The sequence below is a fragment of the Xenopus laevis genome, chromosome 1L (genome assembly GCF_017654675.1).
Source record: "Xenopus laevis strain J_2021 chromosome 1L, Xenopus_laevis_v10.1, whole genome shotgun sequence".
Taxonomy (NCBI): domain Eukaryota; kingdom Metazoa; phylum Chordata; class Amphibia; order Anura; family Pipidae; genus Xenopus; species Xenopus laevis.
The window spans coordinates 40,109,593-40,128,317 of record NC_054371.1 but is presented as its reverse complement, the minus strand read 5'-3'; the positions used below and the strand labels follow the sequence as shown (position 1 = coordinate 40,128,317).

Genomic DNA, 18,725 nt, shown 5'->3' with positions numbered 1-18,725 from the left:
ACAGCCACCTCTCTTGCCTACCACAATCTTTGTCCCTATCTAAATCAAAGACCCCAGAGAAGATCATTGTAACCATACAGTCACATTTAAGGAGCATGAAAACCAAGGGTGCACCTCCAAAACCCTAATATATCAGACAGTATATATATATATATATATATATATATATATATATATATATATATATATATATATATATATATACACAACAGCCTACTTTGCCAAAGGGGAAGCTGTAAATTGAATTCACTGGTATCACTTTTGTGCTTATTCATTTTGTCTTCTCGGGATTTGCTAGGAATTAAGTTGGTTTTCCTGGGATTTAGTTTCAACAGCATTTGAAAGTAAAACCATCTGCACCTTAATATCTTGGAATTAAATGCTTCTGAGTGTAGCACAGTTTAAAGAATGTGACCCTTTGTTGAAGAGCAATAATATGAAGCAGCAGAGGCATTTGTATGGAATATATTTACATTGCTAATATTTACACAGTCCAACATCATAGCAAGTTGCTAAATAGGATAACAGTTATCCCCGTGAAATGAAAAGTGGTTCTCTGAGCTACCATGCAGTTTGCATATGAAGTTATGGAATTTAACTTAATTATCTCTAGGCCTGAGGGTGATTAAGTGTAACATACACTTGACACTTGAGGTAATGCCTTCATGGGAAACTTCTATGGGGTGACTGTGAAGATTTTCATTCATCCAGGTCATGGTATATCTAGTATAAGTAATTCTAAAACAACTGGACTTGCTTAGTTATCATTAAAGACATTTCACTGCTCATCCGAGCAGCTTCTTCAGTTGACTGGTGTGGGAAGTCCTCGGCATATAGGCTCTTCCACTAATCCAATCCCAATGACACATGTAACTCTTCAGAGAGGTGACATCTGAAATTCACAGAGGTGTTGATTCTGTGTAGTTAAGGTGGCCATACACGGTGGGATCCGCTCGTTTGGCGATGTTACCAAATGAGCGAATCTCTCCCCGATATGCAATATCGGGCTGATCTGTTAGTGGGCCCTAGGGCCCAACGATCGGATCCTAACAATGGGTAATGGGCATTTGGGTCAACGAACAGATGCAGCTGTGATCCGACGGGATTTTTAGTCCCATCCGATCGATATCGATCGTGGAAGCCTGTTGGAGGACCCCCATACACGGGCCAATAAGTTGCCGACTCTGTCTGTCGGCAGCTTTATCGGCCCATGTATGGCCACCTTTACTGTGATAGGATTAACAATGTGTCATTCAACTATGGGGTGGTACCATTGTCTATAGTTTAGGGCAGGGGCACACGGGCAGATTCAAAGTGCCGCCAGTGCATTGCCACAGGCGATTTTTCATTTTAGCAGGCGGAAGGCAGGGGTAAGGCAGTTCGGTGAGATTGCCGCCCCCGAAGAAGAGGCGATTAGTCGCCAGGCGACTAAATCTCCCCGGATCTGCCCGTGTGCCCCTGCCCTTGTAGTGTGTTACTATCCAATTCCCAAGGCTATACCAATGCAGTTTAAGATTTAAGAAATAAATTGTCATAGAATACTTCTGACTACATAATTATAAGAGTTAATTATGTGGCGAACAGCTTCTTTAAGGGGCCCTAATGAAAGTACTAACGATTGCGTAAGGAATAAGATACCCTCTAATACAGGTATGGGACCTGTTATTCAGAATGCTCGGGAACTGGAGTTTTCCAGATAAAGTACAAGGTACTGTTTTATTATTACAGAGAAAAAAGAAATCATTTAAAAAAAAATTGGATTATTTGGATAAAATGGAGTCTATGGGAGACGGCCTTCCCGTAATTCGTATGGGAACAGATCCCATACCTATATAACCAAATTAGAAGACACAGAGGAGGCTTGTAATCATAGGAAAACAGGAGGTTGCAGGCAGAACTTCTCATATCCTCATGTTTAAACGTAAGGTGTATATTATTTTTGTTTTATTAAGTGAAATGAGTCATGTGACACAAGTGACATCAGCAAACACCAATTAATTCAGCGTGCACTTTTACAGGTTATTCCCAGATTTTGTGTTTACAGTATAACAGTGTCATTTGAACATTTAGCAAAGGGTATTTTCAGGCCAAGCTGAGTCTGGGGGCCAATGTAAGTTCCCCTTGTCTCTATTAAATAAACATAATTTTTGTTTTTCTATAAGTAAGGCCGATTTCGGTCATGTTGTTTAGATTAAGAGCAGAGAAAAGGGAAAGTATGCAGAGTGATGAAAACAATAACAGATACTCTGTACAATCAACTGTCATTATCATCAGATTGTGGGCGTCGCCCTGCAGCGAGAATGAGTAAACGGATACTGGGCGGAAGGACCAGCAGGCCTGGACGCTGGCCGTGGCAATGCTCTCTACAGAGTGATCCAAGTGGCCATATATGTGGCTGTGTACTGATTGGAAAAAAATGGGTGCTTACCGTGGCACACTGCTTTGAGGGGTAAGTGCCAACTGCCATTTGTCAAGTCCCTTTAGATCAGCACCTGAGAAAATGTTCAGATCAGTTATAATAACTGTAGCAAGTTTAGATATGCAGATATTTTGTAAAACAATGAACAGATATGGGACCTGTTATGCAGAATGCTTGGGATCTTTCTGTAATGGAGATCTCTCTTCTTTAAGTCTGCTAAAAAACATGTAAACCTTAAATAAACCCAATAGGATTGTTTTGCATCCAATAAGGATTAATCATAAGTTGCGGTCAAGCACAATGTAATGTTTTATTATTACAAAGGAAGTCAATTTTAATAATTTGAATGATTTGATTAAAATGACGTTTATGGGTGATGGCCATCCTGTAATTCAGAGTTTTCTGTGTAATGGGTTTCTGGAAAATGCCTGTATTTAGAGCCAACCAGCAGGCAACATTCAGTCAGAGCATTTACTTTGTATAGTCCTTAGCACCGGCAGGAGCTCAGGTAAAATTCACTATGTGGTCAACATCATGTGGGCACCTGCCTATCCAACATCTCATTCTTAAACCAATTGAATTATTACGAAGTCGGTCCTCCGAAGAATGGACACTGATGTGTGGGATCAGGCCTGGCTCGTAGCTGAGGTTCCAGTTCATCTCAAAGGCGTTTATTTAGGTTGAGGTCCCAAATAATCCCCTTACTCCTACAAACCCATTGTGTACAGACCTTGCTTTGTGCATGGTGGAATTACTGAGCGGAAACAGTAAAGGATCTTCCCAAAAACTGTCACTGTATGATGTAGTTTCACCTGTGCTAGCAATGCTGGTTGTGACTGAAATAGCCAATTCCAATAGGTGTCCGCATAATTTTGGTCGTATAGTGTATTTTCCACATTATTCACAATAAGAAGGCAGTGATGGTGGGTGAAGCTGAGTACTGAGCTTCTTAAAGGAATTGTTCAGTGTAAAAATAAAAATTGGGTAAATAAATAGGCTGTGCAAAATAAAACATGTTTCTAATATAGTTAGTTAGCCAAAAATGTAATGTATAAAGGCTGGAGTGACTGGATGTCTAACATAACAGCCAGAACACTACTTCCTGCTTTTCAGCTCTCTTGGTTTCCACTGATTGGTTACCAGGCAGTAACCAATCAGTGACTTGAGGAGGGGGCACATAACTGTTGTTTTTGAATATGAGCTGAATGCTAAGGATCAATTACAAACTCACTGAACAGATATGTCCCATGTGGCCCCCTTAAAGTCACTGACTAACTCAGAGTTAGAGAGCTGAAAAGCAGGAAGTAGTGTTTAGACTATTATGTTAGATGTCCAGTTACTCCAGCCGTTATATATTACATTTTTGGCTAACTAACTATATTAGAAACATTTTTATTTTGTACAGCCTATCAATCTGCCCAGTTTTTGAACTGTTCCTTTAAATATTAGCGCTGAAATTAGAAAAATATCTCAGCAATATGTCATATTTGCCTGAAGTGATACATCAGGTCACAATCTACCCACCTTATTCTCACCCCCTGTTGAGTAAACCCCACTGCTTTTTAAATGATACCTAAAAAGTACAAATATTTATCAAAGTCTGAATAATATAAACTCAAAAAATTCTAGTTTTTTTTTACTATAAAATCAGAATTTTTAGTGGGGACAAAAAAAAACCCTCAAATTTTTCGGGATTTATTAAAACCCGAGGCTGCAAAAAAGTCTGACCTGTATATAAGTCAGTGGGAGAGGTCCCTATCCTATTTGGACTTTCTGTGGCCTGAGCTGGAATTAGTCTAATAAACCGACTTTTTCTGGCTTTTCGGGCAAAAATCTGAAAAAAGGTATGATTCGGGAAAAATATCAGAGAAATACATACAATATGATTTTGCATATGTTTTTTCAGATTTTCCCCCGAACCTATTAATTTGTGCTTTTTTAATAATAAGTAAGGTCAAATTGTGTAACCACAACCTGGAATAAAAGTTTTGCAGATAGTCTTCTGGAGTTCTCCTTCCTTTACTATTTTGATTTACTGACACAGAGGAGTTGTTGGCACAGAGCAACTTAATTGGAAGCAGAACATTCAATTCCTCATCAGCTGAACAGATCACCAACAACCCTTTACTTTGGGCAAATTGTAGATTCTAGTTTGGTCGGACTTTATAAATGTAAATAATCAGATTTTGATAAATAAGGCCCCCCCATGTAATGACATCATTGTATCTTTCATTGGCCACACATTGAGTCTTAATGAGATGTTTTAATAGTCCAACAACTGCAATGGAAACATCCCAAACAACTTGGCTGGCTGTAAAGTAGTAAAATGTGTTATAGGGAGATACTGAGCTCATAAATGAAAGTTCTGTACCTGATGAATGTAGGCTTCTTACTGGAACAACAAATTCTTCCCTTAGATTGGAGCCCCAGCCTTCCTGCTTGTCTTAAAGGAACAGTAACACCAAAAAATTAAAGTGTTTTAGAGTAATGACCATATCATGTACTGTTGCCCTGCACTGGTAAAACTGAGGTGTTTGCTTCAGAAACACTACTATAGTTCATATAAACAAGCTGTTGTGTAACAATGGTGGAAATTGAAAAAAGGCTACATGGCACAGGATAAATAGTGGATAACAGATAACACCATTATGTTCTACAGAGCTTATCTGCTGTGTAACCTGAGCCTTTTCACGTTTGAATGGCTGCCCCCATTGTTACACAGCAGCTTATTTATATAAACAAAAGTACTGTTTCTGAAGCAAAACAGCAGTTTTGCCTCGCCAGGCTTTTTCAGGCGACTGTTGAAAAGCGCATCGCCTCGTGTGGTTAGCACAGGCGTTTTTACATAGGCGCCCATACAAAACTGTCGCCTGCGCCGGTCGCGGCGACTGTCGCGGCGCTTTGTCGCCGCGACCGCAAACGCGTCGCTATCTCCCCATGTGGACTAGCCCTTACCCGTGCAGAGCAACACTGTATTATATTTTTATTACTTTAAAACACTTTCATTTCTTGATGTTACTGTTCCTTTAAGCTGGCCATAAATACAGTGATCCACTCGTTTGGCGAGGTCGTCAAATGAGCAAATATCTCCCCAATACTCCCACCTTGATGTGGGCAATGTTGGACTGATCTGATTGTGGGTCCTAGGGTCCAACAATCGGATCACAACGAGTAGAATGTGGGTAGTTGGATCAAGGACCACATCAATGAATCCATGCAGTCCTTGACCCAACTGGATTTTTAAACCTGCCCAATCAACACCTGGCCAACATTTGGCCAGATATCAATTGGGGAAGCGGGTCGGAGGGCTCCATACACTGCCCAATAATCTGTCAGCATCTTATATCTGCCCATGTACGGGGACCTTAACTCTAGCCCTGGCACAGATATTTTACCATGTGCTAAGATTAAGCTTTGCACTGTAATTGCATCCTGGGAAAATATTGTGGCACCCCACTATAAAAGAATAATGACTTTGGTGGTTATAAGTGTCTGGTTGTACATTTTATAAAGTGTTGATAGATGTGGCACTGCCTCTTCCTCTGGATTATGTCCCCTTGGAAAGAAATTAAATATCCATTTGGAAATTCATTAAAGTACAGAATGGAATTTATATTAGAGCTAAATAACTGATTTTGTTGTATTTGTGTTCATCACAGGAGAGAAAGTGCCGCCGTGTGGAAGGTTGTATTTGGAATAAACAACTTGGATCACCCATCAGATTTTGTGCAGACCCGTCTGGTGAAGAAAATAATCCTCCACCCACGCTACAACCGAGCTGTAGTAGACTATGACATTAGCATTGTAGAATTAAATGAGGAGATTACAGAGACCAGTTATGTACGGCCCGTGTGCTTACCGACTAAGGGACAGTTGGTTGAACCGGATACATATTGTTACATCACAGGTTGGGGCCACATGGGTAACAAAAGTAAGTATTTTACAAAACTGTATAATTTTCAATAAATTTGGTTATGCAACTGTTGAAACAGAATTATTTGGTACAGGTATATCCAGAAAGCCTCAATCATGAGATATGGAAATCAAAGGCAAACAGCAGAATACCTGCTAATTGATTTCCATATCTCATGATTGAAGTATTCTTGTGGTGACTTGACGGAACACCAGAGGGAATCAAGGCTTGCGAATAATGCTTGGCATTCTGTGTGTTACCCTGTGAGTGATATCCAGAAAGCCGTTACATAGTTACATAGTTAAATCGGGTTGAAAAAAGACAAAGTCCATCAAGTTCAACCCCTCCTAATGAAAACTCAGCATCCATACACACACCCCTCTCTACTTTCACACAAATGCTATACCTATATCTATACTAACTATAGAGTTTAGTATCACAATAGCCTTTGATATTATGTCTGACCAAGAAATCATCCAAGCCACTTTTAAAGGCATTAAAGAGTTATCCAGAAAGCTCAGAATGATGGCAAAACCATCTCCCATAGACTCCATTTTAATCAAATAATTCAAAATTTGTAAAAATGATTTCCTTTTTCTCAGTAATAATAAAAAAGTAGCTTGTACTTGATCCCAACTAAGATATAATTAATCCTTATTGGAAGCAAAACCAGCCTATTGGGTTTATTTAATGTTTAAATGATTTTCTAGTAGATTGAAATTATGGAAAGATCTCGTATCCTGAAAACCCAGGTCCCAAGCATTCTGGATAATAGATTCCCATATCTGTATTTAGTATCCTGATTTGCATGTAGGGGCCCTGTAATCTGGATCTTGGATGCAGGGCAAGGGTGAAAGTAAGAACACCCTGTTTTGATTTAGCTGTATAAATTAAGATTTCAGAATGATAATACACTAAAATCAAACCATTCAGTCACAGATTTGTGGCTATTATATTGTTTAGATCTAGATTTTCTCTGCTTCATGCATGTTAGCAGAACATATTTCAGTTTGGAATATTTCTATATTGAAATATGTGGTGTATTGTGATTTATGCCCGCAGTCCTCATTCTCAAAGATTTTTTTCTTAGTTTCTTAGGAATTCATATATATATATATATATATATATATAACACTAACATAAGGAAGATTCTAACCTTCCTGCCACAGATAAAGGGGTTGTTGAGGCAATGCTTAAACTGTAATAGGGGAAATAGAGAAAATTTAAAATAAATACACATTCCATTAATATTACCAATGCCAACATAAATTTAAGGTCTCTCTCTGTACAGGTTATTACTAAACCTTATTGGTGTCCCTATTGTTAATAAAAATGCCATTTTTTGGCAGGCTGACAAGCCACTGCCTGAGCTGATATAAATTAAGATCTTAATATTTCCATTAGACAATTGGCAAAAGGGAAATAAAATGAAGATATAATAGCCGTTCACTGCAAACATTTCTAGCCAGCAACCACACAAGTTATTAATTTTTACTGTGCCTTTAAGTCTTCTTTCTAAAAGGAATTCATCCTATGTACATAGCGTTTTTTATAGCCAAGAGGTTTTAACAGCAACCCAGGTACCTGTCATTGACTTGACAGGAATTGTTTTTGTGCCAACAGCGGATTCTGAGAAAGCAATTCCATAGAGATGTATTTCTCCTGAAAAATAAAATGCCTTTACGTCGTATTTCTGGAAGGGATTTTTTTTCAACTGTCCTTCAAGTATTAAATTGGAGCCAGTTGACAAAGAAGCAAAACTATTTTACGTTGGAACAGTGTCATATTAAAAGCAGCTTTGTTAGCTTAGCTAAATATACACACAAAATAGGAATCATTCAGGGCCGACTTGGTGATTAGCAGTGGTTTGGATTTCTGCCTTTACTGATTAAAAAATCCCCGCCTTCCTACTTCCTCTGATCAAACAGTAATGTTTGTTTCTAGAGAGACCTATATAACCTTGGAATGCAAGTCAATCAATTTAGGAGTCATTAAAGTTTATCAGTGCTCGGAACATGGCCACACATTATTTACCCTCGTGGTTTTAGTATGTTATAGAATGGCCAATTCCAAGCAACTTTTCCTTTGGTCTTCATTATTTCTAGTTTTTGAATTATTTGCCTTCTTGTTCTGACTTTTTCCAGCTTTCAAACAGGGGTCACTGACCCTATCTAAAAACAAATGCTCCGTAAGGGTACAAATGTATTGTTATTGCTACTTTTTCTTACTCATCTTTATATTCAGGCCTCTCCTATTCATATTCCAGCCTCTTATTCAAATCAATGCATGGTTGCTAGGGGAATTTGGACACTAGCAACCACAGTGCCGAAATTGTAAACTGGAGAGCTGCTGGATGAAAAGCTTAATAACTCAAAAACCACAAATAATGAAAACCAATTGCAAATTGGCTCAGAACGAGAAGTTAATTCAAAGGTGAACAACCTTTTAATGTTGCCATTACATGATAAACTGTAATTTCAGCAGCCCTCCAGCAGGTGAAGACCAGTACAAAAAGTACCCCCATATTTCTGTTTTCCACCCTCAGTGGGTCTTAATCATATCCAGAGCTAAGATGCTCTAATGTGCTGCTGCACCATTAATATTCCAAGCTTTTTTAAGGAGGCTTAAAAACATCTAAAAGCAGACATAGGGGTCACTTGTAAGTAGGGATGCACCAATTTCAGGATTCGATTCGGGATTAGGCATGGATTCAGAATTGGCTGAATCCTTCTGCCTGGCTGAACCAAATCCGAATCCTAATTTGCATATGCAAATTTGGGGCGGGGAGGGACATCTTGTGACTTTTTGTCACAAAACAAGGTAATAAATTTTCTCTTTCCCACCCCTAATTTGCATATGCAAATTCGGATTCGGTTCGGCACTTGGCCGAATCTTTTGTGAAGGATTCAGAATTCGGCCGAATCCAAATTAGTGGATTCAATGCATCCCTACTTGTGATATGCAGTCTCCTAGCATCTGTAGTAACATCTGTAGTTTAAGTAATAGTTTTGCTACATTAGAGATAAAAAAAGAGAATATTTATTGGAATCACTTTCTTTCAGTGCCTTTTAAGTTGCAAGAAGGGGAAGTTCGGATTATTTCCTTGGAACGCTGTCAATCCTATTTTGATATGAAGACAATAACATCCAGGATGCTGTGTGCTGGCTACGAGTCTGGAACAATAGATTCCTGCATGGTAAAGTGCCCTATTGTTGTTATGGATGTTGCCTCCGCAAACTAATTTCCTTAATGTGAAGGCAAGGGTTAGGAGGCATTATCAGGCCGCATCCACTCCACTTACAAGCCATCACATCTAATGATGTTCCCTGACAGTGGAAAGTCATTGTAAAGTCGTGGCTAATGAGCTTGGACAAGCAAATAAAAGTATACTATGAAATGCCGAGAAGCTTACTTTATTTGCTGATTGTTAAAATGGCAAATAAATCTCCAGCCACTGTACAGTTTATTTTGCTTATTAAAGGTCAGGCCTGCAGTACCACTTCCCATGACCTGCAGCATTACGCAGCTTAAAGCTGTATCATCATTGAATAATTTAAGCTTTAATTGCACTGGGTTATTTCTTGTTCAGTAGCTAAAGACTTCACCAAGTGTCAGTGTAGTAAATGTGTATTTTGTGATGAGATTTCTCAGGCACTTGTTCTTGAGTGAGTGGTTTTAACTGTATTGTAATGATTGTGCTAATAATATTCCCACTGCAAAGCAAAATGGGTGGCTTTTTTACCATAGAGACCATAGAACGAAATTGCTAGGAAATACTTGTCCCAACACACACTAGAAAAAGGGACAACAGCAACATTAAAGGGGGTTATTTATTAAGGTTTGAGTTGTGTCTTCCACTAAAATTCAAGTTTTTAAGGTTATTTTTTTGGTTTAAATTCACATTTTTAGGTTTATAAAAATGGAATTTTTCCATTTAAAAAAAAAAAAAAAAAAACTAAAACATTTTTTTTAATTTATTATACCTATATCTGACCCTGGAAATAGCTTGAATCCAAAAATACTCCAGCTAAAACCTTCACGGTCATGTAGGAGTCAATGGCAGAGATCCCTTAAACCATTTGAAGATGTTTGAAGATATTTGAAGGGTTTTGCCCAAAATCTCGATCAGTTCAAGCAATTCGCAGAAAATTCGAATCATCGCTGAATCAAGTTTTTTTCATTCAAGTTTTTTCTTAAATAAAATACCATTTGAGTTGTGAGTTCATTAGAGGTATAAAAAAATTCGACCCCTAACTGTATTTAACCTGGATGTGCTGTTGGGGTCTTCAGAAAAGGCCTCCATGTTTGTAAGCAGTATGGTCATTTTTAATAGGGAATATTTCCCTGTTAAAAGTACAGAGATAACTGTTGCTTGCTGAGAATGGTATTTTCAAAAATTCAATAAATTATAAAAGTTAACAAAAACAACTTTATTAGGTATAAGGAGGCCACACAAGAGAGCGTGGGACCCATGGTGTTAGAGGATGGTACGTTGGTGGATGGAAACATGTTTAAAGCAAATATTTTAAACCCCTTCCGTTTACATTGCTGAGTACCCTATTAATGAAGACTAAACCATGTCCGGCATGGAGCCAAGAGATTGCAAATTGCTAATGTGGTGCCATTATTCAAAAAGAGATCCAGTGCTCTGTCTGAAAACTATAGGCCTGTAAGCTTGACATCCGTGGTAGGAAAACATTCAGACAGGGAAGTCCTGAATATACTGTATGAGAAGGGGCTGAATATCTTGTTATTCAAAGTCTTTAAATGGGAAGGTGAAAGGTGCCTCCCAGTGATTATAAATAGTGATGGGTGAATAAATTAGCCAGACGCGAATTGGCGGCGAATTAATTTGCGAAACTTCCCCCGAAAAGTCTGTGAAAATTCGCTGGCATCAAAAAATTTTGTACACACGTCGGAAAAGAAGCTCGCGTCAAAACCGTCATGCATCAATGTTATTTGGACACCACTGACTTTAACGCGTGCGTCAAAATTTGCGTTTTGCTCATTTTTTGCTGTTTCGTAAATTTCGCTGGAAATTATCAAATTTTTTGGCGAAGCAAAATGGGACAAATTCGCCCATCACTAATTATAAATGCTCACCCCGGACTGGTATTGATGGTCGCTAAAACTGCAATGGCGTGGTTACTACTGATGGAGTTCCACATCGCCATGTTCTTCTCCAAGGGACCCCTTGTGACCACTGTAGAGTGAAAAGCTGAACTTCGGTGCCCTACAGGGATTCACAAGGAGATGAAGTGCTCCTATACTAGTACCCCAGCAGCAATTATTAAAATGCTGCTTAAAAAGCAGTCATAACTTATGATAGTTTCCCCTTGATCTACTCCCAGAATGTTCCAAGAGTCCCAGGCTGGACATCTGGATATTTGGATGAATAAAATGTTCTGATGTTTTCCTGTAAATAATCATTTGTGGTGTTCTGTTTTTTTCACAGGGTGACAGTGGGGGGCCCCTTGTTTGTGAACAGCCTGGAGGAAAATGGACACTGTATGGTCTCACATCTTGGGGATCTGTATGTTTTTCCAAGGTTTTAGGACCCGGAGTCTACAGCAATGTGTCTCATTTTATTGAGTGGATTGAAAGACAAATATACATTCACAGTTTTCTAACCAGCTAAAGACACGGCTGTATCAGAATATCGCCTTAGCCTCATGTGAGGTTTCATGTGTGGACATCTCTTTTGTGAATAGCAACGAGAATGATATATTTTTGTCCTTGGTATTCTGTATTTCTGTCTGAAATATTAGGCATTTTGTATATAATTGTTCACTTGGAATTATATCTGTGTGTATTCCATTCCTAAATTCATCACACAGAAAACTTTATTTTCTATTGTTCTGTTGGAAGGGACTGTGTCATAGTGAAGACATTATATAAATATATATATAGAAGGCAGCAGCAAAGCCAGTGTCAAGATATTTAAGGGATATTAAGGGGGAGATTTACTAAAACTCAATGCAATTTTCACGCTTGCATTGGAATAAAAATGGCAATTTCTTTCACAAATGCAAAGTCTAGTTTGAGATAAAACGTATTTGTGTGCGTCAGCTTTCCTGCAATTTACTAAAGCAATGTGCCATTACTGTATTTTTTGTTTTTAAATTCTAATGAAAAATTTGGAAAAATTGTATATTGCATGAAAATCAGCATTTGTTTTTCTGCTGCAAGGACACTGGAAATAGATTCAGATTTTTTTTTGAGACTTAATAAATCAGCTCAAAAATGTTTAAGCACAGGACCCCCATAAGATACGAAGAGGCCTATTTATCATATATAAATACATGATAAATATAGATATGTATAAAACATTGGAGACAAACATCACCAGTGAAGTTGCCCATAGCAACCAGTCAGATATTTGCATTTTGTTTTCTACCTTGCAGGGGACTTCTGAAATCTAATTGCTGATTGGTTTCTATGGGCAGCATCACCTGTGATATCTTCCTCTAATGTTTACACAGCATGATAAATAGGCCCCTAAGGTTAAGGCCACACTGGGCGTTTTGTGGAGATTTGGTCGCTTGGCGACTAATCGCCTTGTCTTTGCGGCGACCAATCTCCCCAAACGCCTTCCCTCACGCTGCACCGGCTAAAATGAAAAAACACCGGTGCTAATCACACGCGGTGATTCGTTTTCCGAAGTCGCCCGGAGTTTCCTCGTGAGGCAACTTCGGGCGACTTAGAAAAACGAACCGCCGCATGTGATTAGCACTGGCCTTTTTTCCCTTCAGAGTACATATGTCTGAAGGGAAAGTAAATATAAATGTATGGTTTATAGTCTGATTATTTACCCACATTGTACATTTTCGGTTTAAAGAAGGCAAGACTCCGTTGGAGTTGCAATATGGAGTCCTAGGACTTTCTGTAGTATTGTTTTTTTATTAAAGGCAGAATCTAATGTTTCAGCTAATTTTCAGCTATGTTATTGGCCCTTTAACGTTGATACCCTTAAGGGTCAGTAAATAATTTTTGCAGGTTGTTATCTGTTCTGTTAGAAAAATGTAATTACAGGTCAAATATTTTCTCTTCTTCTTAGCTTAGCCAATGAGCAGTTAACATGTATTTGTCTGCTGCTTGAAAGGAAACATCTGATTGGTTATTGTAAGAAACACATTCAGATCATACATGAACATGAACCTTTAACATTGCCAATCCCAAAAAGACATTAGTAGGAATGTTTAGAACTGGAGGGAAAGTCCGTTCTTGGATTGAGCTGATTAAAGGAGAACTAAAGCTTAAACAAAGAAGTAGTCTAGAAATGTTGTTCATTATATTTCGGGCTTCTGTACCAGCCCAAAACAACCACAGCCCTTTAGCAGTAAAGATCTGTGTCTCCAAAGATGCCCCAGTAGCTCCCCATCTTCTTTTCTGCTGATTCACTGCACATGCTCTGTGCTGCTGTCACTTACTGAGCTTAGGGACCCACTCACAATATACAGTACACATAGAATAGAAATGTCACAATATAAGGCTGATTAGTAGGGATGTCGCGGACTGTTCGCCGGCGAACTTGTTCGCGCGAACATTGGCTGTTCGCGTCCGCCGCAAGTTCGCGAACGTCGCGCGACGTTCGCCAATAGGCGTTCGCGTCAAAATCGTTCGACCATTCGACCATTCGATTGCTAAAATCGAAGGATTTTCGTTCGAATCGAACGATCGAAGCCATTGGATCGAATGAAATCATTCGATCGAATGGCTTCGATCGTTCGATTCGAACGAAAATCCTTCGATCGAACGATTAAAATCCTTCGATCGTTCGAATCGAACGATTTTCGGATGTTCGAAGTTCGCGAACTGTTCGCGAACTGTCCGCATTTTTTGCCGGTGTTCGCGAACACATTATCGGCGGTTCGCTACATCCCTACTGATTAGTAATTAATACAGATAATTACTACATGGCAGCACATAAACCAATGCAATTAGCATCAGCCATGTAGCATCAGTTTATATTACAGGCCAACCTCATTTTCTGCTTGATAATTTGTGACAACCCCTAAGCTTAGCTTCTCAACAGCTGCTCAGAGCCCACTGAGCATGTGAGTGTCACAGACACTTTCCAAGATGGTGACCCCCCTGTGACAAGTTTGAAGTCCTGGATCATTGCTGCCATTGACAAGCTGAAACTTTAGGCTGGTGCAATAAGTTCATTATAAAAAAAGCTGGCAATTTTAGCCATGTTCATTTTTTGGGTTTAGTTCTCCTTTAAGGGCATGGATATCAGATGTATACTTTAAAGGCACCACAGCAAAAAAAATAATATCATAAAGGATAAAGGGCGATGAGCTTTAGTTCTCAGAGGAGGCTACATGGTTATTAAGGGATAACAAAATAAAAAAATATTGTCTGAGTAAATATACATGTTAGTAATGACCTGAGATAAAAATCATAGTCAAACATGGAAACGTGCAGAAAGGAGTCTGAAGCACAGAGGCTTCCCTTGGGGGGATTATATTTTGTTTGCATTGAGAAAGCTCTGCATGGTAACTTGTTTCCCAATAGTTATCAGGAGCCAATTCCGTAATTTTGAGAACCCTCTCAGGCCTCTCTTCTTCTGCAGCCAACTGAGAATAACACAGACAAGCAGCGCTCTATGTAGGCATCAGTATGGCCCATGTATATAAATAGTGTTACAGTCATGGGGATCATGGGGCTCACTCAGGCCAGGTAAAAAGGTTATAGCTGTGTAAGGGCTGCATATCAACATATAGGCACATAGATCCCCAGCCAGTGATATAGTGGATTATCCCCTTGTTCTACCACATATTCTATACTCAGAGCATGACTTGACTGATAGATAATCAATCCTATACCTGTAGTCAGCCTTTGGCCTAGTCAAATTCCTTAGTGACTTATATTATCCTATTTTACGATAAGCAGTTTGGTATTCACTATATACAAGTAAATCTGAGATCATATCAGACATTTAGCATGCCCTTAGAATGGGATCACTCACATGACAGTCCTTTGCAGGTGACCCATGGCTGAGCAACTTGCCCCCCCTACAGAGGTTTTTGGAATACAAATTCCAGCATTGCACCAACAGCCGAAGGAGGGATACGGGTTCCTGTCTCTCAACTGTCTGTCTCTAATCAAGTTGATGAATATTAAAAATGCGTACATTGTTATAAATCAATATTTTATTATATAGAGTTCTAATCTTTATATTTGAACTAGCAAAGATGATAGTTTTATTATAGTAGCTGTGTTGTTAGTAGGGGTGTTGTAATGACGAATTGGTATTTGATAGGCAAATAGGAATGGAATTTGCTGTGCTTGGGATTGGTAGGAAAGGTGTATTTGTAGGCTGTGGGGAGGACAAAACACGGCCTACCTGCTGTGGAGGAAACATTGAGGCATTAAAAGAAAAGCCTGTAAGATGTTTGTGTTCTGGAAATGGCATTACCAGGAGGGGTTACAGGTAAAAGAGACCTTGTGTATGCTCTCATGCTCTCACTGTCTAACCTCCTGTGACCCAACAAAGAACCTGAAATCCAGGACACTTTCACAACAATGAGATGAAGGCTGTGCCAAATGGTATATAGTACATGAAAGCTTGCTGGATGAAAGAAGAGCCTGTATGTGAGTCTGACCAGTCTGACCCCCACTGCACCCAATAATAATGCTGGACTCACGTGAACACACGATAGCCAGGTAGATTGTTGGGTATGAACAGTTTTAATCAACACCTTTGTGGTTGAGACTTGAATTAAAACATAAAGTATAAAAGATAAAATTAAACTTAATTATCACATATTTATTCCTGTAATGAACCCCTGTCCCCCTCCAGCCCCCACTGTAAGGCTCCGATAGTCTCTGGCTGCTGCAGCCTTCACATTGGCGTTCAATGGAATAAAGTAGAAGAGAGAATACGTTTACTAAAACAAATCAACCAATTAAAAAAATATACTTTCATAAACGACCTTTAGGGCAGCTGATAAGGTATTAATTCTAAGATTACAAAGGAACAGTGTGATTGTTAAAGGAGAAGGAAAGATACAGAAGCAGTTTATTGCCAATAGATTAGCCACAATAGTGCAAGCTATAAGACTATATTTATTCTGCAGAATGCTTTACCATACCTGAGTAAACAGCTCTTGAAGTGTTCTCAGTTTGTTTAGGATAGCAACTGCCATATTGGCTTGGTGTGACATCACTTCCTGCCTAAGTCTCTCCCTGCTCACTCATAGCTCTGGTCTCAGATTACAGCAGGGAGGGGAGGAGGGAGGAGGGAGGAGGAGAGGAGCAAACTGAGCATGCTCAAGCCCTAGCCCTGGAGGTTTAAGATGAAAGAACGAAGTCTGATACAGAAGCTCATGTATACACAATAGAAGGAAAGAAATGTGGTGTTTCTTTTGACAGAGGACTCAGAGCAGGATTACTTTGAAGGTTTACTGGTGTATTTATATAGACCTTTCTAATAAAGCTTACTTAATTTTAGCCTTTCCTTCTCCTTTAAATGTCAAATGTGGCATGTTTTGTTTTTTCCACACTGAAGATATTTTCCTACCAATCAGATGATATATTTGTAGGGATGCACCGAATCCAGGATTCAGATTAGGATTTGACCAGAATTCGGTCTTTTTCAGCAGGATTCCGATTCGGCCTAATCCTTCTGCCAGGCTGAAACGAATCAGAATCCTAATTTGCATAAGAACATTAGGGGCGGGAGGGAAATCTCCTGATTTTTGTCATAAAGCAAGGAAGTAAAAAATGTTTCCCCCTTCCCACCCCTAATTTGCATATGCAAATAAGGATTCAGATTCGGTTCGGTATTTGGCCGAATCTTTCACGTAGGAATATATTTGTCTCTACTGGGCACCCTAAACCTCGGAAATAAGACATATATTGGAATTAGTTAACATCCCTGCTGAAATATGCTTTAATGGTGTTTTATATATATATATATATATATATATATATATATATATATATATATATATATAAATATATATAAGAGAAGCTGTAGCAGCACGCACTCCGGTTCAACAAAATTCAACTTTTATTTATCTTATGTGATACATAATAAAAGCATCAACGTTTCGGTCCATGGTCTGGGACCTTTGTCAAGATGCATAAACTCATTTGCATCTTGACAAAGGTCCCAGACCATGGACCGAAACGTTGATGCTTTTATTATGTATCACATAAGATAAATAAAAGTCGAATTTTATTGAACCGGAGTGGGTTCCGCTACAGCTTCTCTATATATATATATATATATTTCCAATTATAGAAAGTACTCATGTCACAAAGTTTTTGTAAAATAATGTGAACAAAGTTTATTCCTTTTCCATATTAAGATAGCATAGATATGGAATAAACTTTGTTCACATTATTTTAAAAAAAACTTTGTGCCTTGAGTGCTTTCTATAATTGGATATATAGGCCCCTAATCATAAACTGGGTATTCATCTCAGGGATGTCCAACCCTCACAGGCCCTTTTCTCTAACACCAGCCCTAGTATCTACTCTGTACTACATCCCTGCGTTTATCTGTCAGATAGCAAAGCCTGTAGATTTCCTATCTGCAGTAACATTCCACCTAGAGAATATATATTCAATGCCCCAATGTATTTTTCATATAGTTAATTCTTATATGCACCCTTTAGGGAACCCTGGACACTGTATTAAACCCAATCTCCAGTAGTGTATATTATGTTTATTCGGAGTACAGAGAGTAATGTTGATTGACACAATGGATTTAGGTAAAAAACAAATATTTTTTTTTATGTATTTAAATATTTTTCCAGTATGGAGACAAAAAACATTTAAATAAAGTCTGAAATTGAAATAAATATGTTGTCCTTTATTTCCTGTACAGGATAGAAATGGGGGGAAAGCCTGCTCCGGTAATAACCCTACCTGATCTGCTGTTCTCAAACAAATATTTGTTTTCTAAGGGTTATACAAGGCCTAGACTAGTTCAAACTACATCAGTTTACTCCCAAAATATTGCAAGGAGACATGTTGGATCTTTTGTTGAAAAAAACAAGTGGCAAGTCATTTGTTTGCAGTGCTCTGGGCCCTTGTTTCTTAAAATAAGTAAAAAAAAAGTACAGGCATGCTGGTGCAACAATCACAGTCAATATTTTTGTTAAATGGCTTTGTGTTAGTTCCTCCATCTGGCATGCTGCAAAATTGCAAAAAGTTGAGGAACAGCGGATTCTTTCCTATTTACTTCCTCCCATTCCAATCGTTTAGGTTGTTGACCCCCAACTACTGGAACTATAGAAAGTTATACCTAGCATGTATGGTCTACATGCTATCAGCCAGTGTATGGCTGCCTTTACAGTTCAATGGCTGCAGGACTGCAATGTTGCCAAGTGATTGGCAAATTGCTAATGTGGTGCCATTATTCAAAAAGTGATACCA

At 38.7% G+C, this 18,725-nt stretch overlaps 1 protein-coding gene across 6 annotated transcripts in view; it reads left to right on the top strand.

Annotated features, from left to right (window-relative positions):
• Nucleotides 1–12,470, top strand: part of corin.L (corin, serine peptidase L homeolog) — a 113,432-nt gene extending 100,962 nt beyond the window's left edge. For all 6 annotated transcript variants that reach the window (XM_018229598.2, XM_018229615.2, XM_018229601.2 and 3 more), the window contains exons 19-22: nucleotides 2,275–2,449; nucleotides 6,079–6,350; nucleotides 9,395–9,528; nucleotides 11,788–12,470. In XM_018229598.2, the coding sequence (XP_018085087.1) occupies nucleotides 2,275–2,449; nucleotides 6,079–6,350; nucleotides 9,395–9,528; nucleotides 11,788–11,970 (764 nt within the window). In that variant the 3' untranslated portion in view covers nucleotides 11,971–12,470. The remainder of the gene's footprint in view (nucleotides 1–2,274; nucleotides 2,450–6,078; nucleotides 6,351–9,394; nucleotides 9,529–11,787) is intronic.
• The last annotated feature ends 6,255 nt before the right edge of the window (nucleotides 12,471–18,725 follow it).